Consider the following 23,770-nt stretch of genomic DNA (forward strand, 5'->3'; position numbering starts at 1 on the left):
GGGAACTTAGCTGCGTGGATTCAGAATTCGCTTGCCAACAGAAAACAGAGGGTGATAGTAGATGGAATGTATTCTGCTTGGAGGTTGATGACCAGTGCTGTTCTGTTGGGGTCTGTTCTGGGACCCCTGCTCTTTGTGATTTTCATCAATGACTTGGATGAAGAGGTGAAAGGGTTGATTAGTAAGTTTACAGATGTCAAGAAGGTTGTTGGAGTGTGGATGGTGTAGAACGTGTCATAGGTTATACCAGGACATGGGAAGGATGCAGAGCTGGGCCGAGAAGTGGCAGATGGAGTTCAATCCAGTAAAGTGTGAAGTGAAACACTTTGGAAGTTTGAACCTGAAGGCAGAGAACAGGATAAAGGGCAGGATTCTTAGCAGTGTGGAGGAACTGAGGGATCTTGGCGTCCATATCCATAGGTCCGTCAAAGATTCTGCACAAGTTGATAGGGTTGTTTAGAAGGTGTGTGGTGTGTTGGTCTCCATTAGTCAGAGAACTGAGTTCAAGAGCCGCGAGGTAATGCTGCAACTCAAAAAACTGGTTGGACCACACTTAGCGTATTGTTTGCAGTTCTGGTTGCCACATTAGAAGAAGAATGTGGTAGCCTTAGAGAGGATGTAGAGGTGATTTATCAAAAAGCTGCCTGGAGAAGAAAGCAGTATTATGAGGATAGGTTGAGTGAGCTACGGTTTTTTGCTTTGGAGTGAAGGAGGATAAAAGTTGACTTGATAAAGGAGTGTAGGCTTCCATTAGTCTCGATAGACCATGGACTTGCACCTTGGAGTAGCTGATAAAGGAGTATAAGATGATAAGAGACATAGATCGAGTGGACAATAGAAATGGCTAAACCAAGGGGGCATAATTCGAAAGTGATTGGAGGAAAGTATAGATGGAATGTCAGAGGTAGGATTTTTTTACACACAGAGTGGTACAGGCCGATATATTAGGGACATTTTTGAGACTCTTAGATTAGCATAAAGATGAAAAAAATGGAGGGCTATAGGGGAGGAAAGGGTTAGATTGATCTTAGAATAGGTTAAAAGTTCAGCAAAGTTCAGAAAAGGTTAAAATCCCAATGGATCTGGTACTTGCCTCTTTAGATTGTAGTGGAGGGTACTTGCAATTAAAACTGGAGTTTACTTTAGGTTTTGTCCATTTTCCAGCTGTAGCGTTAACTGGTTGGGATCTGCAGATACCAAGAAATCCTGAATGGATCTATGCAGAAAAATATAATGCTTTTCCAGTAGTCTGCTGATCCAGGGAGAGCAAGAGCACTTACTCATCTCCCTCAATGCAGCTCGCAATTTGAGGTGAATCTCTGTCCCCTTCTGATTATTAATAACTACTTTCTTGTGAACAATGCACCTCTTCCTTCGATTGGTGATCTTCTGATCTATGATTACTGAGTTTCTCCTGTGATCAGAAACGCTGCAGTGACTGAGTCTAATCCTACCTTGATCTTTGGTAGTACCCTGCAGTGACTGAATCACACCTCCCCATTGCCCCATTCCTCATTCAATACTTAATAATCATTCATTTTGGAGTTTGAGACTTTGGCATGCAAAATTGATAGTTGTAGACAACAAGCTGATACTGAGGAGTTGATTAAAATAGGCAGAGGAATGGCAGATTGAATTTAATCCTCATTAGTGTGAGGTATCTGCTTTGGGAAGACTAATAATAGTAGGCCATATGCATTAGATAGTAAGGATTGGGGGCGAATAGTGGGGTAATATTGAAGAACAGAGGATATTGATTAAATGGAGCCCTGAAGATGGCAGCACAGATAAATGGTGAACGTGTCTGATAGACTTACCTTCATTTGCTGAGGCATATATTGACTGGTTGAGGTTATGGAAGTTATTAAACATTGGTTTGGCCATAGCAGGAGTACTGTGCACAGTTCTGATCAACACACTTTGGGAAGGATGCAATTGCCTGGATTGAGCAATTCATTTTGAGGAGGCACTAGATGGACTGGGCTTGTCCTTGGTGTGGACATGAAGGGAAATCTGCGGGGACTAGACAAAATTAGGACATTAATAGGATAGATAGTAGGACACTATCCCCCATTTGAACAAGTATCTAAAATTAGATGTCATGGATTTAGACTAAGAGACTTAGAGGTGTTCAGATGAAGAAAAGAGTGATTGGATCTTAAATGTGCTGGCTTGAGTGAATGGAGGAGAAGGTCCTCTTGCAAAATTGATAGTTGTAAACAAGCTGATACTGATGAGTGAGAAATATGTAAATTAGCACTTAAATCCCAACTGCACAGGAGGCTGTGGACCAAGTTCTCGTAAATAGATTTGTACAGATAATTGAGAGTTGGACAAGGTGGGCTGTATGCCAGTTTTTTTCAGTGTTGAGTGACTGCAGGATGCATCACAGGCATATTGCGTCGATAAGCAGCATTTACAAGAAAATGCCACTCACCTGTAGTAATGGAAATCAGTTTTTCTTGATCACTGTCCTCAAGACGACGGCTCCAAATGTTCAGAGATCTTCCTAAGCTTGGCATCCCTCATGATCACCAAAAATGTTGCCACAGTCACAGATCTGCAGTTATCATTTGATTCCTGTGGAATTGATTTTTAAGAAGAAAACACTTCCTCTTCATCTGTTGCAACAGAATTCCAATCAGACTGACTTCCAGGGTGAATTCTGTTAGATAATTCTGACCATGCTGTTAAGTTAAACATCAAATCATATGCATATATCAGGATAAATTTTCATGTAGTGGCAGTAAAATAAATCTTAAAAATATTATTTGTGTTTTAAGTGAGGACAGTGGTACAGTTCCCGGATTCCTGCATGACCACTATTTGGATTCCTCCTGGAGAAGTAACAGTGGCATTTTGGTAAGACTAAAATACAAATTGCTGAGAAGCATCAGTTTATTTTTACCTTTTCAATTGGTTAACTGTTGCAATGAACTGATAATAACCAGCCAAGCTCATATGCTATGATTATCACATGAAAAATAGACAAATAAATGTTTAATGAGGGAATGGCAGCTTTTATTATTGGATTAATTTGATTTAACATGGCAACTTTGTCATTCCTAACTTGAATAGAGAGACTTAAACCTCTCTCTTCAGTGCCATTTGTCTCGTAAACTCCTTGAAACTGTTTGCAAGTATTTGTATATCTTTTTTTAGATTTATTTTCAGTTTTAAAAGGCTCTGCCATTTAAAAAAATCTCTTGTACATCAAATAATTTCTACAGTGGACATGATATGTTTGCTCACGTTAAAACAACCTATATCAGAATCAGTTCTAATATCACTGACATATGTCGTGAAATTTGTTAAGATTGCTTATTACTTGCTAATTATGAGCAAATTATATAAGCTCAATTCTTGATAATTAAATTTCAGATACTTATTTTAACTGCCTAAACCACCCAATATATTTAATGGAAAATATCTTTTAAAGGAAGATCTTTAAATTTTTCTTTTGAGGAATATAAGATGAGACTAAGAACTTCACCTACCTTAGCGTGCTCTAATTAGGTAAAGTTTATCTGCACCCTAAATCCACTTATCTGTATTTTGATCCATAATTTTTGATAGCCCTATTTTGTAAAAATCCTTCAATCTTTGTCTGAAATTTTCATTGAACTTCATGTTATCCATCTTTTGGGTGAGGGAATTCCTGATTTTGTGGAAAATCGTGCTTCCTGAAGGCAGACTAATTTAGATACTCTTCCACCTTGTTCCATATTCCTTCAAACCTTCCTTGTATCCTCCACTTAGTTTTAAATACATAACTGGATTATCTTTTAACCTAATATGTCAGTTAATTCTAACCAAGTTTATGCAACACATTTTGTGGTTTACCTTTTTGAACCCAAGAAAGTGGAAAATTAGAATAATAAAAATTAACACATGTTTATATTAGTGCATCACAACATCTAAAAAATTTATACTCAATTAGGAGGTTTCAAAGTATAGTAGATATTGTTGTATATGTGCACACCAAACTTTGACATATAGTATTAAAAGAAATGACTAAATCTCTTGGCATTGATTGAAGATTAAAAGCTTTGATTTTATTGTGATTTTTGATCCTTTTATTTTCTATTTACAGTCCTGGACTTTGGACAGTTCTCTCAGTGAGGAGAATAGAGCAGTTATTGAGAAGATGTTACAAGAGGAAGAGTATCCTTGTTATTGATGATAGAGGCGATCCCTGCATTACCTTGAGGAGGGTTGGACCTCCTAGAAAATGGACTGTATTGAAAATTTCCATTATCCAAAGCTGTATCATCTGTGCATGTGTAAAAAAAATGTTGAAATGAAATATGATTTGGGTTCATTTATTTACCTTAACAACAAAAATTCCTTGAGAATGAATTTTATTCTATTTCTTAAATTTTTGGGTAGTGATTTGTGAATTCTGTAAGGGTGAATTTCTGTTACCTGAATGGCCGAAATGCAGGAGTTTCCTGCACTATTTTTCAGTGCTATGACTGGAATTTAGTGTAGTTATCAATCAGAAAACAGAAAATGCTGGAAAAATAGAATAGGTCAGAGAACATCTGTGGAGGGTGAAATTATCAACAGTTCAGGTCCAGAACTCTTTGTTATAACTTGAGAGAAGAAAAATACAGTTAAGGAGAGTGTACCCAAACTCTATTTAAAATACCAATCTGTTTCCTAATTTACAATAGGAATAGCTTGGTAGTAGTCAAAGTAAATCAACCTCATGATCCTTCCAGATTCATGAGTATGAAGTACAGAAGTAAGGATGTCATAAATCTTTATAAAACACAGGTTTGGCCACAGTTGGAGTACTGTGTACACCTTTAGGTGGCATTTAGTAATAACAGTATGAAGACTGGTGACTGCAAAAGTAGTTGTAGTTGTTCTTCTCCACACCTTGTGATGCATCGGGCGGCAACCTTGCTGTCTCTTTAGTGTTTGTCTGTTTTGTTTTACAAGGCCAAGTTGCTAGCTCAACACTCAACCCAGCACAGATGGAATGCGTGCAAGGAGCTGGCTGGATTCAAAACCGGGACCACTCACCTCAATGTCCAGTGCGGATGCCACTACAGCACCGACCAGCTTTGTGCGAAAGAGATTTATGAAATTGATTTTCAGGATGAGGCACTGGAATCCCCAAATCCCCAAAATGTTTAAAGACCAGAGAAACTGGATTATTCTTGAAATGGTGTAATTTGTGAGGAACCCTGACCAAGTCATTTGGAATAATGAAGGATGTCGGCATAGGGAAATAGTCCTATTGACAGAATGGTTGAGAAACAGGCAACAGCGAATAAAAGTGATTAGCAGGAGAACCAAAAGTGACGTGTGAAAACACTTACTTTTGCTGTGTGTGGTTAGGATTTGAATTATACTGCCTGGAATAGCAGTGGAAGTAGGTTAAATTACACTGTTTATTAAAGAGCTGAAAAGAATGAATTTTGTTTGCACGGTGAGAAACTGGCTAGATTGTTGTTTCAAAGTTATTGAAGGCTTGGATTGACCGCATGACCACCTCCTATGCTATGTTATTCTCACTATCAGTTCTAGCTGGAATCACTTATCTCAACACATTAGAAAATAAACCTGTGGTGTTCCTGGTCTGCATTGTCACAGTGTATCTCGGGTGAGCCAGCATTAACATTGGCCTTTGATGCACTGGTGAATGAAAAAAACCATGTATAGATGCAGACTAATAATGTAATAACTAATTGTTAACAGTGAGATAATACTGCAAAGAAATGGGCACTTTTGACCCACTACATCTATGCTACCAAGATGCTACCTATGCTTATTCTATACTTCCGCAGACTCTCTACCACAAATGCAACAAGAACATGGAAACACCACCATTCCCTTCAAGCTGTACATCAGCCTGACATGAAGATATATTGTTGGTCTTTCAACTGTTCTGAGTCTTAAGTCTTAAAACTCCTTGCCCAATAATGCTATGAGAGTGTCTATTACTTTCTTTCCATTACTGTTCAAGCTGTGATCATAAAATCACAAAGCTAGAATTCTTCATTATGTTACTTTTTGCCCATGTTTATTCCTTAACTAATGGATAGGTACTACCTAACTGGGAAAAAATATCCACAAAGCAGCTGGTCTGATCACCCAGAAAAAGGAAAAGTATCTGTGAAAAGGTGAGTTATCTAAAATTCTATTTAAGGTAAACCGACGTGTTGGAAGTTACCATTTTACCAATACCCTGCACATTGATGCCCTGTTTGGGTTTTGTGAGGACCATTAATATCCAAACCCTTCTATGGTTGGTCCAAGGAGCTGAATCCTAGAAATGAGGAAAGAGCATCTATTCTTGACAGTGAGACAGCATTTGACTGAGTAAAACAATAAGAAGCCCTGGTAAAATACTCCAATGGTTGGAGTCATACTTCATACAAATGAAGATGATAGTAGTGTAGCGCCTCATTTCCTAGCGTATCCGAACCGACTCACAATTAGATAGCCTACGGGGGTTTGCGAGCACAGAGCTTTGGAGCCTCTTCGCCATGGGGGGCCGGTTGACAGAGGCTTAAAAGTGAGGCTGAAGTTTTCGAATAAAGTTTTTCCTTCGACTGCAGTTACCGACTCCGTGTCGTAATTTTAGCGCTGTTTGTAGCACACCGCTACAATTGGTGACCCCGACGGTCCAAACGATTTTTGGACCAGAAATGACCGACGCCGCCTCTGTTCATGCGGTTTCGTTGACACTGCCGGGTTTCTGGACACAGCGCCCGGACCTATGGTTCCAGCAAGCCGAAGCCCAATTCCACGTTCGCCGGATCACCTCAGAAGACACCCGCTACTACTACGTGGTGGGCTCCCTCGACCAGGACACAGCTGCCCAGGTCGCGGAGTTCGTACAGTCGCCCCCGGCAGACGGCAAGTACACGGAATTCAAAGCCCTGCTCCTCAGGACTTTCGGACTCCCACGGCGCGAGCGGGCTGCCCGTTTACTGCACCTGGATGGCTTGGGAGACAGACCTCCATCGGCTTTAATGAATGAGATGTTGTCTCTGGCCGAGGGACACACAGGCCTCATGTTTGAGCAGGCATTCCTGGAGCAGCTGCCCGAGGACATACGCCTGCTGCTGTCCGACGCGGATTTCAGTGACCCCCGGAAGGTGGCAGCCCGGGCGGACTTGCTGTGGAACGCCAAAAAGGTGAGCGGGGCGTCCATCGCACAGATCTCCCAGCCACGCTCCCGGCAGCAAACCAGTCCAGGCCCGGCCGCAGAGCCCACTAACCCCCGGCCCAATGACCACTGGTGCTTCTACCACCAGCGGTGGGGCGCAGAAGCCCGCCGTTGCCGCCCGCCCTGCAAGTTCCCGGGAAACGCCAGGGCCAGCCGCCGCTGATGGCTACGGCGGCTGGCCATCGGGATAGCCTCCTGTATGTGTGGGATAGCAGGTCGGGACGCCGCTTTTTGGTCGATACTGGGGCTGAGGTCAGCGTTTTACCTCCGACAAGTTACGACACTCGCAGCAGGGCACCGGGTCCCCCACTGAGGGCCGTGAATGGCAGCACCGTAAGGACCTATGGCACCCGCCAGGTGCAGCTACAGTTCGGCCCCAGCCAGTTCACGTGGGACTTCACACTGGCCGCCGTAGCCCAACCGCTTCTGGGTGCGGATTTTTTGCGAGCTCACAGCCTGCTGGTTGACCTGCCCAGGAAGAGACTGGTACACGCCGAGACCTTTCAGACGTTCTCCCTGGGCGCGGCCCAGTTGCCAGCCCCTCACCTCGGCTCCATCACGCTGTCCGACAACGACTTCACCAGGGTCCTGGCGGAGTTCCCATCGGTTCTGGCACCGCAGTTCACAGCAGCCATGCCCAGGCACGGCGTACAGCACCACATCCCGACACAGGGACCACCCCTCCATGCCCGTGCTCGGCGGCTTCCCCCGGACAAGCTCCGACTGGCGAAGGAGGAGTTCCAGAGACTGGAGGAATTGGGGATCATCCGGCGGTCCGACAGCCCCTGGGCTTCCCCCCTGCACATGGTGCCCAAAGCGACGGGGGGCTGGAGACCGTGCGGCGACTACCGCAGGCTGAACGAGGCTACCACACCGGACTGCTACCCTGTGCCGCACATTCAGGACTTTGCGGCAAACCTGCACGGCGCCCGGATCTTCTCCAAGGTCGACCTTGTCCGAGGGTACCATCAAATCCCGATGCATCCTGACGACGTCCCCAAGACGGCTCTCATCACCCCGTTTGGCCTCTTCGAGTTCCTCCGCATGCCGTTCGGCCTGAAGAATGCCGCACAGACGTTCCAGCGGTTAATGGACGCGGTGGGACGGGACCTGGACTTCGCGTTCATCTATTTGGATGACATCCTCATAGCCAGCGGCAGTCGTCAGGAGCATCTGTCCCACCTCCGTCAACTCTGCGCCCGACTGAGTGAGTACGGTCTTACAATCAACCCTGCCAAATGCCAGTTCGGACTTGATACCATTGACTTCCTGGGCCACAGGATTACTAAAGACGGGGCAACCCCTCTGCCCGCTAAGGTAGATGCGGTCCGCCACTTCCCCCGACCCACCACGGTCAAAGGCCTTCAGGAATTCGTAGGTATGGTCAATTTCTACCGCCGCTTCCTCCCTTCAGCTGCCCGGATCATGCGCCCCCTGTTCGCCCTGATGTCGGGTCCGAGCAAGGACATTACCTGGGACGAGGAGTCCGCCGCCGCTTTCGTTCAAACGAAGGAAGCTTTGGCTGACGCCGCAATGCTAGTACATCCCAGAATGGACACCCCTACCGCCCTCACAGTGGACGCATCAAACACGGCAGTCGGTGGGGTGCTGGAGCAGCTCATCGCAGGTCGCTGGCAACCCCTGGCGTTTTTCAGCAAACACCTGCGGCCACCCGAGCTCAAGTACAGTGCTTTTGACCGGGAACTGTTGGCGCTCTACCTGGCAATCCGGCATTTCAGGTACTTCCTAGAAGGTCGGCCCTTCACCGCGTTCACGGACCACAAACCGCTTACCTTTGCGTTTACGAAAGCATCCGACCCCTGGTCATCCCGCCAGCAACGCCACCTGTCCTACATCTCTGAATACACAACGGATGTCCGGCACGTCTCGGGTAAGGACAATGTCGTGGCGGATGCGCTCTCTCGCCCTACCGTTCATGCCCTTTCCCAAGGGGTAGACTTTGAGGCACTGGCAGAGGCACAGCAGGTAGATGAGGAGATTCCGAGTTACAGGACTGCAGTCTCTGGTTTGCAGCTCCAGGACCTCCCCGTGGGCCCAGGTGAGAGGACCCTACTCTGTGACGTCGCCACCAACCAGCCCCGTCCGGTCGTCCCCGCAGCCTGGCGGCGGCGCGTTTTCGACTCCATTCATAACTTGGCGCATCCCTCCATCCGGACAACTGTCCGGATGGTTTCCAGCAGGTTCGTTTGGCACGGACTCCGCAAACAGGTCAGTGAATGGGCCAGGACGTGCATGCACTGCCAGACGGCCAAGGTTCAGCGGCACACCAAAGCCCCACCGCAGCAGTTCCATCCCGCCCACCGGCGTTTCGACCACATTCATGTGGATATCGTGGGCCCCCTGCCAGTGTCGCGCGGAGCGCGTTACCTCCTGACTATCGTGGACCGGTTCACAAGATGGCCAGAGGCGGTCCCGCTCACCGACACCACCTCCGAATCTTGCGCCCGAGCCCTGATCGCCACCTGGATATCCCGCTTTGGTGTACCAGCCCACATTACCTCCGACAGAGGCGCCCAGTTCACCTCCAGCCTGTGGTCAGCTATGGCCAGCCTTTTGGGGACTCAGCTGCACCACACCACTGCCTACCACCCACAGTCGAACGGGCTAGTGGAGCGTTTCCACCGTCACCTGAAGTCGGCCCTCATGGCCCGCCTGCGAGGAGCCAACTGGGCGGACGAGCTTCCCTGGGTCCTTCTCGGCATCCGCACAGCGCCCAAGGACGACCTGCACGCCTCGTCGGCCGAGTTGGTATACGGCGCGCCCCTGGCCGTCCCCGGGGAGTTCCTACCAGCCCCGAGGGGGCAAGAGGAAGAACCCGCTGCAGTCCTGGGCAGGCTTCGCGAGAAGCTCGGTAACCTGGCCCCCATACCCACTTCACAGCATGGGCGGCACCCGACCTGCGTACCCAAAGACCTACGGAACTGTAAGTTTGTGTTTGTACGAAGGGGCGGGCATCGGCCACCGCTGCAGCGGCCATACGAGGGGCCGTTTACGGTGCTCCGGAACAACGGGTCCACGTTCGTGCTGGACGTTGGGGGGAAGGAGGAGGTTTTCACGGTGGACCGCCTCAAGCCGGCCCATGTGGACCTGGCGCAACCGGCCGAGTTTCCGGCGCCTCGGCGCAGAGGCCGACCTCCCAAGCGGGTTCTGGCCCAGGCTGTGGACATTGGGGGGTGTATCGCCGGTTCTGGGGGGGGGTTATGTAGCGCCTCATTTCCTAGCGTATCCGAACCGACTCACAATTAGATAGCCTACGGGGGTTTGCGAGCACAGAGCTTTGGAGCCTCTTCGCCATGGGGGGCCGGTTGACAGAGGCTTAAAAGTGAGGCTGAAGTTTTCGAATAAAGTTTTTCCTTCGACTGCAGTTACCGACTCCGTGTCGTAATTTTAGCGCTGTTTGTAGCACACCGCTACAGTAGGTTGATTGTCCTACCCCCTGATCATCATTACAGGAGTTCCTCAGGATACTGCTTCAACAGTGACCATGTTTCCATCATCAAGCCCAGAAGTACCAATGTTAGCAGATAGTTGCATAACGTTGAATTCCATTTGCAACTCCTCAGTAAAAGGCAAGACCTGAGGAATGTACACGCATTGGCTTATAAATGCAGAGAAGTGATAGACAGTGACCATTTCTGTTAAGAGAGGCTCTAATCTATTCTATTTGCCATGCAGTGGCATTGCTATTACTCAGTCCAATACCATCATCCTAGAATTAATGTTGATCAGAAACTGTTGTGTAAAGTTTTGTTCTACCATCTTCATGATGGAATACTCTTCACTTGTCGATGAGTGTAGCGCCAAAAATACTCAAGAAACTCAATACCATGCAAACCAAAGCAGCTCATTTGATTTGTATTTCATCCACCGCTTTAAATATTTACTTCCTCCATTATCTGCATACAGTAGTTATAGTATATGCCATGTAGTAAATAGGCTGCAGTAGGGCTAATCTGATGGGGCTTTCCAAGTGTGCAAAATCAATCACTAAGACAGGGCTTCAAGAGCAAGAGAAAATAACCTGCAGCTTTCCCTCCAGCTTGCCTATCATCCTGACTTTGAAATATATTACTGCTCCTTTATCAGTATTCAGTCTCAGTCTTGAAACTTCCTTCCCAAAAGCAGTATAGAATACCTTCACCAATATGAATGCAGTGCTTCGAGAAGGTAGATTGCAACTATCTTCTTAAGGGTAGTTACAGATGGTTAATAAATGGAGCCCTTGCAAGTAGTGCTCAAAAATGAATACTTGAGTATTAATGAAATCTGGGTTTTTAAACTTGCCTGATAAAATGTAATAATGACAAACATGCAATATTTGAGTTAACAACATGAAAGAAATGATAATATCTGTGTTTAAGACTAGTTGGCTTGAAGAACCTTTGTGAAATTAGTGCTTTTCGTAAATGAAAATAGTGAGACAGATTGAAGTGCCAGTTTTCTTTCTAATAACCTGTTCTCAGACTAGTGCTGTAATATTTGCAGTGCTCCATGTAATGGACAAGGACATTTTAAAGTAATTTAGTATGTGATAACCATCCTAGATAGGCATGAGTACATGGTGGCATTGATTAGGTCCTGGGTAGAGATTGCTTATGAAACCTTTTACAGTCAAATATTAATATTCTTAATTAAAAGTGATTGTATTTGTTCTGAGGTGTTACAGTGAGATAGACAAGAAATCCAGTCTATACCTGCCTGTAATATTGGAAGGGAAGAAAATTAATTGGAATTTGGAAAAAAAGAACTGCAATTTATTGCACAATTTCTCAAACAATTTAGGCTATACAGGAAACAGTTTGTACAAACTTACATGGTATCAGCTATGTAGCTCATTTGTTTATATGCATTGTGCATTAAAAAACCTATCTTGTGTTCATGTTTCCTCTTGTAACACTGGGCTTTCAGCAATGTCATTTTGCATCTGGTGGCCAACATTTGTACAAGATATGTTTTATATTTGACTGCCTTTCTGTTTTGCTGTTTCTGCACGCATTATTTCTTGGCCACAGTAAGTACCATTGGAGGCGAGTTGCAAGCAACATCAAAGTAACTTTAGGGCAGGGGTTCCCAACCTGGGATCCATGGACCCGTTGCTGCATGATATTGGACCAAGGCATAAAAAAGGTTGGGAATCCATGCCTTAGGGCAATTCACTAAATCACCATGTCATAGAAAGAAGGAAACAGTAAAGTAACAAGTCCTTCATCCTCCACACCAACCATTACATATCCATTTTTAAGATAATCCTACCGTAACTTATTTTCTCCCCACATTCCCATCTTATTCCCCTTAGATTCTACCATTTATCAGTTAACTTTCTAAGCTTCTCCTTTTTGGAATATGGGAGAAAACTGGGAAATCCACACTGTCACAGGGAGAACATGTGGACCACGGCAATCAATACCAGAGGTTGGGATCGAACCTGTGTTATTGAAGCTCTGGGTCAGCAACTCTAGTAGCCACATCATTGTGTCACCTTAACATTATGACCACGAATATCATTTAAAAAGAAACTTTGCTTTATTGCTGTAGTATGCCTACAGTTAGCTGCCCTAAAGCAAAACAAACTTGGCTTCAATTGGCCACATCAATTTTTTAAAATAGAGAAATGACAATGATTAGAAACTTACTTGGACAGAAATTGTGACCGTGAGTACACACAATCTTGCTCTGTGCATTTATTCTCTCTGAAATCATGACAACACACACTGAAAAGAAATTTGCATATGGTGTTTATGAACATCTCCATTCCAAGGTAAACTGATTATTTTTATTGTTTGGATTCTTTGAATCAATTGGCTTTTGTTCTGTAAAGCTCCCTATCACACCCCTTTCCCCTCCCCAGATTTGACTCATTGCTTGCACAACTTAATGTGAGTACATGGGTAGAAAAAAATCTATTCATCATTAAGCCTGGAGCAATGTATTTAGTATTTTGTAGGTTGAATTTGTTATTTGTCCAGTCATTTCCCCCATTTGCTGAGTTTGCTTTCCTCAATGGTTGTGACTATGTACTGTAAACACAAAAGTTGAAGGGTCTTTGCCTGAAATGTTGACTGTCATTTTTCCACTAGACCTGCTGAGTTCCTCTAGCATTTTATTGCTCATATATTGTCTTCACTCTTTATTACATGACTGGTAATTTATTGTTTTAATTAATTGGTTGAACTAATTTCATTTGCTGAAATACTTTTGTTAAGGAGAAGAAACAGAATTCCTAATTAGCAATTAATTGTTAAGAAGAATACATTTCTAGTACAGACATAGGAAAGATTAAGTTTACTTCTGTGATGATAAATCATTTCATTTGTACTGGCCATCGAACTGTAATTACACATTTTCAAGTTAGAACTGTTATGTATGTGAATATGAAGTTCATCCTGCATCTGAATATTTAATAATAAATCTGTCTTGTAATGCACATAGCAACCTTTTAAGTGTACAGCATGCTTTACAAAGTTTAGTATTTGACTGAAGGGAGAAATTACCATAAGGCTTTTAGATGTGTGTATCCCTGACTGGGTAAAATTGAGTACTTTCTGGCAAGTTTCATTCTTGTTACTGGTTTGAAAATTCAGCAATGGATGGCATGCCTCCACAACTGAAGTAGCTTTTTTGCATTCATGCTGAAAGCCCTCTTTTTGACTGAGATTTGAACCTGCATAGGGGTGCCAGGAGAAGGAAGATGAATAATTAATTACAAAAAATAAATATTTCTCTTCCACATCCTCCAGCTTTAAATGGAAGTATTCATTTATTCATGCCAAAATACTTTTCTAATTTAAACCACATTTAATAGACTCTGAAGATACAAAATTGCTTTACTGGAAACTAAATTTTATTTGATGGAGATTATTACTGTATTGATGAACTTCAGGAAAAGCTAAACTCTCATAAAGAAAAGAATCCATTGACATTATACTAGTTATTTTTGTTGGGTGAAGTTGCAGATCAGGAGAAGCATTTAGCTATGCGGTACTAAGGCAGATAATCAACCAGCATTTTAGTTTGAGAAGATCTGATATTGATATACTGTGTTCCTGTTCTTAATTATGCAATGTATTAAAGTTGCTGAATGGAGGTCAAACAATTCCATCGAGCAGGAATAAGATATTTAAAGCAAATTTTCCCAAGCTGATGATAGCTGGGTTTACAGGAAAGGGGGAAAGATCTATAAATTATAAGCAGTTAAATTATGAACTTCTAATTTTTAACATTTACTTTTTAACTGTGAAAATAAAACCAAATGGAATTAATATGTTAGTAGTCATTGATTGTGAAGCTTATTGTTTTCTTGCTGCACACTTAACCTTTATTCTTGTTTTTACCATAGTATTCGTCAAAAGAAAACTGTGAAAAGTCGGTATGTATGGTTTATCTATTAAGTATTTTGTATAGTTAGTAGCAATGTATTAACAACCTTTTTATGTGCTTCTACTTCCTGTCAAATAAGTTAGTTACGTATTTTTAATTGGATATGTTCTTTTACGATGTCTAATTCTGATTTCAACATCAGTTCCTCAAGCTCTCTCTGCCAATCATACAATTTTAATGTTGACCTTGGTTCCATCTCCCTCTCTGCAGTTGCCTGTCAAAGCCCCTCATATGTTTCAATATGATCACCTGCCATTTTTCAGATGTCCACTGAGTATCAGTATTACAGTGGAGTAAAAGGAATTACAGAGGCATGAGAGAGGAGTTGGCCAGAATTGATGGGAAAAAAACACCGGCGAGGATGATGGCAAAGCAGCAATGGCTGAATTTCTGTAAGCAATTGGAAGGCACCGAATATATACGTCCCTAAGAGGAAGAAGTATTCTAAAGAAATGATGACACAACCATAGTGAATGAGAAGCCAAAGCCAACATAAAAGCCAAAGAGACGGCATATAACAGAGCAAAAATTAAATTCTAAGTTAGAGGATTGGGAAGCTTTTAAAAACCAATGGAAGGCAACTAAACAAGTCATTAAGAAGGTAAAGGTGAAATATGAAAGTAAGCTAGCCAATAATAATAAAAGGGATACCAGAAGTTTTTTAAGATACATAAAGTGTAAAAGAGAGGTGAGAGTGGATATCGGACCACTGGAAAATATGCTAGAGAGGTAGTAATGGGGGACAAAGAAATGGCAGATGAACTGAATAATTATTTAGAATCAGTCTTCACTGTGGAAGACATAGCAATACGGTGGAAGTCCCAGGTGTCAGGGATCATGAAGTGTGTGATGTTACCATAACTAGAGAGATGGTTCTTCAGAAAATGAAGGCAGATAAGGTCCGAAAGTAGATAAGACACCTGGACCAGATAGTATACATCCCAGGATTCTGAAAGAGGTGTCTGAAGAGATTGTGGAGGCAGTAGAAATGTTCTTTCAAGAATCAAGATTCTGGAATGGTTGCGGAAAATTGTAAGTGTCACTCCGCTGTTCAAGAAGGGAGAGAGGCAGAAGAGAGGAAACTATGGACCAGCTTGACCTCAGTGGTTGGGAAGATCTTGGAGTCAATTACTAAGGATGTGGTCTCAAGGTACTAGGAGGCACATGATAAAATAGGCCATAGTCAGCATGATTTCCTGACTAATCCATTGGAATTCTTTGTAAAAATAACAAGCGGGATAGGTAAAGGAGAATCAGTTGATATTGTGTACTTGGATTTTCAGAAGGCGCCACACATGAGGCTGCTTCACAAGCTACAAGCCCATGATATTGCGGGAAAGATTCCAGCATGGTTAAAATAGTGGCTGATTGACAGGAGACAAAGAGTGGGAATAACGAGAATCTTTTCTGGTTGGCTGCCAGGGACTAGTAGTGCTCCACAGAAGTCTGTGTTGGGTCAGATACTTTTTACGGTAAATGTCAAATGATTTGGATGATGGAATTGATGGCTTTATTGCAAAGTTTGCAGACAATATAAAGATAGATGGAGGGGCAGGTTGTTTTGAGGAAGTAGAGAGGCTACAGAAGAACTTAGATAGATTAGGAGAATGGACAAAGAAATGACAAATGGAATATAGTGTTGGGAAGTGTATGGTCATGCACTTTAGTAGAAGAAATGAAAGGGTTGGCTATCCTTTAAATGGAGAGAAAATACATTGTGTGTGTTACTAAATACTAAAGGTTAGTTTGCAGGTTGAGTCTGTGGTGAGGAAGACAAATGCAATGTTAGTATTCATTTCAAGTGGACCCGAATATAAAAGTGAGAGTGTAATGTTGAGACTTTATAAAGCACTTGGGGAGATATCACTTGGAGTATTGTCAGCAGTTTTGTGCCCCTTATTTTAGAATGGATGTGCTGAAACTGGAAAGGGTTCAAACGAGGTTCACCAAAATGATTCCAGGATTAAACAGATTCTCATATGAAGAGTGTTTGATGGCTCTTGGCCTGTATTCACTCGAATTCAGAAGAATGAGGGATGTCCTCATTGAAACCTATCAAATGGTGAAAGGCCTTGATAGAGTGGATGTGAAGAGGGTGTTTCCTAAGGTGAGAGAGCTTAAGATCAGTGGACACAGTCTCAGAATAGAGGATCGTCATTTTGGAATGGAGATGAGGAATTTCTTTAGCCAGAGAGTGTGAAACTGTGGAATTCTTTGACACAGACAATTGTGGAGGCCAAGTCTTTCTATATATTTAAGGCAGAGGTTAATAGATTCTTGATTGGTCAGGGCATGAAGAGATACTGGGAGAAGGCAGGAGATTGGGGCTGAGTGGAAAAATCGATCAGCCATGATGAAATGGAGGAGCAGACTCCATAGGCCAAATTTCTAATTCTGCTCCTGTATCTTATGGTCTTATGGTCTAAAAATAGGGAATGCTGGCTGTACTCAACAGGGCATGTGTAACAAGAGAAACAAAGTTATCATTTTGTGTTGATGAACTTTCATAAGACCTTCACTGGGCCAAAGCTGTATGTAGCATTCCAGGTGCAGTATCAATATTGTGCTATACAGTCACACAGTCCTAGCAATCATTCCCTACTGAAATACACCACTCTTTTACAACAGTCTATTTCCCATCCTAATTAGCTGCTACCTCATTTGTTTTCCCACCTATCTTTTTATTGTCAACAGATTTGCCAACACTAGATTTGATCCTTTTATCTAAGTCATTGTAAATAATTTGCATCTGATGGAAAATGATCCAATTATCCTGATATCTTGTATTTTTTTGTTAGGTAGCTATTTCTAATAAACTGTATATAAACTTAAATTATGTGGTAACCTTTTATGCTGTATCTTACGTGGCTGCCCTTTGAAAATTCAAGAAAGTTTTTGATACTTTGAAGTGCGAAGTTGAGACTAAGGGTTATATTTATGCAGGTGGACTGGAGAAGAGTTTAACTTTGTTAGACCAAAAGAGATTAGGTGTGTATGAAGCCATGAATATTGAGAGAATATGGAGAAACTGCATGAGAAATTCAGTTGCATAATGGAACTTTGTTATGCATTACATTGTTAATTTATAGCATAATTTTTTTATAATTTGCAAATGACACTTTCACGCACATTATGTGCATTGTGAAAAATATATCTGTGGTTTTCCATGTACATGACACGCCTACAATGGAAATTACTAGGTGCACAGCAGTGAAAGTATGCACTGGGGTTGCTGGGCACAGATTCAATACTGATGTAAAGAGGATAATATCTTTGATATGGATATGGAGAATGCATAAGGGTAGTGTGATTAATTGGATTGCTCTTCATAGCAAATAAAATATCTATCAAAAACCTGTAGATGCTGGAAATCTGACATTGAAAAAAAAGAAATTGCTGGAAATATCAGGCAAGGCAGCATCTACGGAAAGGGGAACAAACAGCTGGAGCTTTAGGCTTAGAACTCTTCATCAGAACTGAGAAAGAGAAACAATTTGACAAAGCAGAGGAGGCAGGGAGAAGGGACTAGGTGGAATAAAGGCAATTTCTTTGATAGGTTGTGACAGGATTTTCTAATGAAGTAGTTAATCAAATTAAGCTTCTGTTACTGTTTAATGTGTTATTAATGGCAAGGATATGGAGCAGGGCAGCAAATACAAAAGAAAAGAGTTGAAACTTAGAAGTGTCCAGTTCTAGTACAGGTTGAGTATCCCTTATCCAAAAATCCAAAACCTTTGAAATCCGAAATTTTTTGAGCACTGACAAGACGTCACAAATGGAAAGTCCTGCAAGGCGCTGGGAGTGTTCCCAGGCGATACGCAGGTCTCTGCACGACAGACAGTTCTGAGAAGTGACTTCACATGAAGTAATGAAGGGAAGTTAAGGAAAATAGAAAATGCACATAAATCAAAAAATGAAGGTCTCGATTGTGTGTTGAAAGAGTGGATTCATCAGCATCAGGGTGAACATATGCCTCTTAACGGTATACTGACCACGAAACGATCTATCACGACAAACTGAAATTTGAAAGTAATGTGAATATTCAGTGGGCTAGTTGCAGAAATATTAGAAAAGACATAGCATTACATTTGTAAAGCATCTGCTGATCACCAATCAGCAGAAAAATTGATGAGTTCATCAAGATCCTCACTGATTGAGAATCTAACATCAGAACAATGCTGATTTTTCTCACATAAGACCTAAAAAATAGTAAAATACAAATACAGTGTACAGTTTCCTTTTAATCAAAATATGGCATCGTAAGTGGAAACAAGCCTGCCGTTGTTTGTTGTTCAACAGCTGATTTAGCTTCTCTTCTGATGCTGCTGTGCTGTTACCCTGCACACATTATGTTTTCATTATATTAATAGTATGTAATGATTCGTATTGTTGAGTACATATGTGTGATGAACAAGTGTAAAACAAAGACTGGTTACCAGTTGTACATAAATTCAGAGTCCGAAATAATGGTGATCCCAAAATATGAAAAAATCTGCAATCCAAAACACTTCCATATAACTATATAACAATTACAGCGAGGAAACAGGCCATCTCGGTCCTTCTAGACCGAGCCAAATGCTTACTCTCACCTAATCCCACCTACCTGCACTCAGCCCATAACTCTCCATTCCTTTCCTGTTCATATACCTATCCAATTTTTTTTTTAATGACATAATCAAACCTGCCTCTACCACTTTTACTAGAAGCTTGTTCCACACAGCTACCACTCTCTGAGTAAAGAAGTTCCCCCTCGTGTTATCCCTAAACTTTTGCCCCTTAACTCTCAACTCATGTCCTCTTGTTTGAATCTCCCCTACTCTCAATGGGAAAAGCCTATCTACGTCAACTCTATCTATCCCTCTCATAATTTTAAATACCTCTATCAAGTCCTCCCTCAACCTTCTACGCTCCAAAGGATAACGACCTAACTTGTTCAACCTTTCCCTGTAACTAAGATGCTGAAACCCAAGTAACATTCTAGTAAATCTCCTTCTGTACTCTCTCTATTTTGTTGACATCTTTCCTATAATTCGGCGACCAGAACTGCACACAATACTCCAAATTTGGCCTCACCAATGCCTTGTACAATTTTAACACTACATCCCAACTCCTATACTCAATGCTGTGATTTATAAAGGCCAGCATACTAAAAGCTTTCTTCACCACCCTATCCACATGAGATCCCACCTTCAGGGAACTATGCACCATTATTCCTAGACCACTGTGTTCTACAAATTGAAAACGAATTCACCATCTGATGGGATTCGAACTCACAGCCCCAGCATATAACTGGTTCTCTGGATTATTGATCCAGTGGTAATTACCACTATGCCAAATCGCCCCACTTTTTTAAAATTAAAATTTCTTAAAACTAATAAAGAAATGAGAACCCATTAGAGATATAGCTAATTCCATTTCCAAATTGTACAATAAATAAAAGAGCACATTACTTTATAAACCAATTGAATTTGAAGCTAATTGAAGAATGTAGGAAAATAATCCATACTTTCAGTTAAGATCAACAAACAATGAATAAAAAAATATAGTCAAAGCTAGAGTAAAGTTATAAAAGTCAAAGTTAGAGTAAAGTTATAAAAGTTGGGAGAATACTATGATATGACAATAGACAATAGACAGTAGGTGCAGGAGTAGGCCATTCGGCCCTTCTAGCCAGCACCGCCATTCACTGTGATCATGGCTGATCATACACAATCAGTACCCCGTTCCTGCCCTCTCCCCATATCCCTTGACCCTGCTATCTATAAGAGCTCTATCTAACTCTCTCTTGAATGCATCCAGAGACTTGGCCTCCACTGCCTTCTGGGGTAGAGCATTCCACATATCCTCCACTCTCTGGGTGAAAAAGTTTTTCCGCATCTCTGTTCTAAATGGCCTACCCCTTATTCTTTAACTGTGGCCTCTAGTTCTGGACTCATCCATTAGCGGGAACATGCTTCCTGCCTCCAGTGTGTCCAATCCCTTAATAATCTTATATGTTTCAATCAGATCCCCCCTCATCCTTCTAAATTCCAGTGTATACAAGTCCAGTCGCTCCAATCTTTCAACATATGACAGTCCTGCCATTCCGGGAATTAACCTTGTGAACCTACGCTGCGCTCCTTCAATAGCAAGAATGTCCTTCCTCAAATTTGGAGACCAAAACTGCAGACAGTACTCCAGGTGGGGTCTCACCAGGGCCCTGTACAGCTGCAGAAGGACGTCTTTACTCCTATACTCAATTCCTCTTGTTATAAAGGCCAGCATGCCATTAACTTTCTTCACTGCCTGCTGTACCTGCATGCTTGCTTTCATTGACTGATGTACAAGAACACCTAGATCTTGTTGTACTTCCCCTTTCCCTAACTTGACTCCATTTAGATAGTAATCTACCTTCCTGTTCTTGCCACCAAAGTGGATAACCTCACATTTATCCACATTAAACTGCATCTGCCATACATTTGCCCACTCACGCAACCTGTCCAAGTCACCCTACATTCTCATAACATCCTCCTGACATTTCACACTGCCACCCAGCTTTGTGTCATCAGTAAATTTGCTAATGTTACTTTTAATCCCTTCATCTAAATCATTAATGTATATTGTAAACAGCTGCGGTCCCAGCGCCGAACCTTGCGGTACCCGACTGGTCACAGCCTGCCATTCCAAAAGGGACCCGTTAATCGCTACTCTTGGTTTCCTGTCAGCCAGCCAATTTTCAATCCATGTCAGTACTCTGCCCCCAATACCATGTGCCCTAATTTTGCCCACTAATCTCCTATGTAGACTTTATCAAAAGCTTTCTTGAAGTCCAGGTACACTACATTCATTGGCTCTCCCTTGTCCATTTTCATAGTTACATAGTTTTCATATTTTCCTAAATATGGTGTTTCAAGGAGGGTCAAGATTGAAAGTATACACTTTATACTTCAGAAAGTATAACTTAAAACAATGAAACGAGAAGCAGTTCAGGTAAAGAAATAGTTAGAAAGGTATGTTGGTCTTTGAGGTGGTACTTTGGAGATCAATTAAAAATCATTTGGATATCATTTCCACCCTCGAGCATTTCATATAATGGGTACTCAGCCTGTACAAACAGGAATAAAAAATGAGTAATATAAAATTTGAAAAAATCAGTATTTAGACTTGCAGCTTGCAATGTGCCCAGATGGAAGATAGATTGCTTTTCTTTAAGCTTGCGTTGGGCCTCTTTGTAATCGTACAGGAATACACTCAGAGTCCTCAGATAGTTGAGAATGTATTTCTTCCATACTGTAATTGTCTATCAGCGTAGAATTTTCTGTTAAAGACCTACTATTCATAAAGTGAATGTGCTGCAAACTGAGTGATGGACCTCAAAAAAAATGACATAAGGATGGAAGCTGACCACAACCATAGAATATGCAGTGGCATGTGGATTACCTTCCTCAGCATCAGTTACTATCAGGCATCAGATGAGGGGATCTTTGGCATCCTCAAATGTTATCAAAATAACCATTGAAAAATTCATTTGGATGTGCCAATAAACCAAGTGAATGTAAAGGATCCTGTGGTATAATTTTAAAGAAAAGCGTTTTAAAAAAATCCAATATCCTGTCAACATTAAACATCCAATCAACGTTACTAGGTCTGATCATCTGTTCAGTATTATGTGCTGTTTGTGGAGCTTGCAATGTTCAGATTGGAGTCTGATTTTCCCCCCTTTGATCAGTGACAACCTTTCAGAACAATTTCATTGGCTATACAGCATTTTGCAATGTCCTGGGGTCGTGTGTACTTTTCTCATGGAACACAAACCATGAAGCAAACAGCATAAACGTTAACTAAAACACTTATGACATGCTCAATTAAGAAACAGCCACACTCATAGAATTCAAATAGAAAATGAAACATCATAAATTTTATTTTCAATTGTTCTAAAAAGTGTGGAATTTTGAAATACTGAACTAAAGGGGTGTGAATCCACATATATTAAATAAATTGGCCCAAAGAGGGATTATGGAGGTGTTTTGGTATAGCAGGAAATCATTCACAACTCCTCCAAGTATGGTCTGACCCATGCTTTATAGAGCCTCAAAATCCATCTTTGCTCTTATATTCTAGTCCTCTCGAAATGAATGCAAACATGGCATTTGTCTTCCTTACTACAGATTCAATCTGCGAATTAGCATTTAGGAAATCCTGCACAAGGACACTCAAGTGCCTTTGTATCTCTGATTTTTGAAATTTCTCCGTTTAGAAAATAGTCTTCGCCTTTACTCCAACTACCAAAGTGCATGACCATGCTCTTCCGTACACTATTTTATAATAATAATAAAATACTTTACTGATCCCGAGTGGAAAATGCTTTTGTTACACCAGCAACATTTAAAAACACACTTAGCAATGTACAGACTTAACTAATAATTAAGTAAAGAATAATAATATATACAATAATAATTTACCAATGCACATAATTTGCAATAATGTTCAATAATAAAACATAAATATTGTACTATGATGTGTGTTCTCCTGTCGCAGAGAGATGAACTGTTGCGTATGCTTATTGCATTTGATAGGAAAGATTTTCTGTGATGATCCTCATGACAGTGGAGCTGAATGAGTCTGTTCAAAAAGGTTATTGCTTATTCAGTAGGTCATGGAGAGGATGTGACAGATTGTAACAGGTAACAGTTTGTGAAGTGATATTCTCTCCACCTCTAACTCAAACAAGCCAAGGACATCCCTGCCTTTTTGATAAGTTTACTTAGTCTTTTTGCATTACTAGCACCAATGTTGCTCCCCCAACATAAAGCTGCAAATAAGACTGCACTCACTACAACAGACCGGTAAAAGATCTCCAACATCTTGCTGCACACATTGAAGGATCTCAGCTCCTTAGAAAATAGAATCTGCCACTTCTTTGTCCATTCTCCCAATCTGTCCAAGTCCTTCTGCAGACACCCTACTTAGTTGACACTACATACCCCTCTACCTATCTTTGTCTTCAAACATGGCCACAAAGCCATCAATTCCATCATCCAAATCAAGACATAATGTGAAAAGAAGCGGTCCCAATACCGACCCCTGTGGAACACCACTAGTGACCGGCAACCAAACAGTAAAGGCTCCATTTATTCCAACCCTTTGCCACCTGCCAGTCAACCAATCTTTTATCCATGCTAGTGTATTTCCTGTAATAGCATGGGC

The 23,770-nt window shown here is 42.0% G+C and overlaps 1 protein-coding gene across 1 annotated transcript in view; it reads left to right on the forward strand.

The window, feature by feature from the left end:
• mysm1 (Myb-like, SWIRM and MPN domains 1) overlaps window positions 1–23,770 on the forward strand; it is a 122,290-nt gene that overhangs the window by 2,820 nt on the left and 95,700 nt on the right. Inside the window, exons 2-5 of the mRNA XM_059984320.1 lie at window positions 2,784–2,862; window positions 4,094–4,164; window positions 6,057–6,134; window positions 14,544–14,573. Coding sequence (XP_059840303.1) covers window positions 2,784–2,862; window positions 4,094–4,164; window positions 6,057–6,134; window positions 14,544–14,573 — 258 coding nt within the window. The remainder of the gene's footprint in view (window positions 1–2,783; window positions 2,863–4,093; window positions 4,165–6,056; window positions 6,135–14,543; window positions 14,574–23,770) is intronic.

This window comes from Hypanus sabinus, chromosome 11 (genome assembly GCF_030144855.1).
Source record: "Hypanus sabinus isolate sHypSab1 chromosome 11, sHypSab1.hap1, whole genome shotgun sequence".
In the NCBI taxonomy this organism is placed as follows: Eukaryota; Metazoa; Chordata; class Chondrichthyes; order Myliobatiformes; family Dasyatidae; genus Hypanus; species Hypanus sabinus.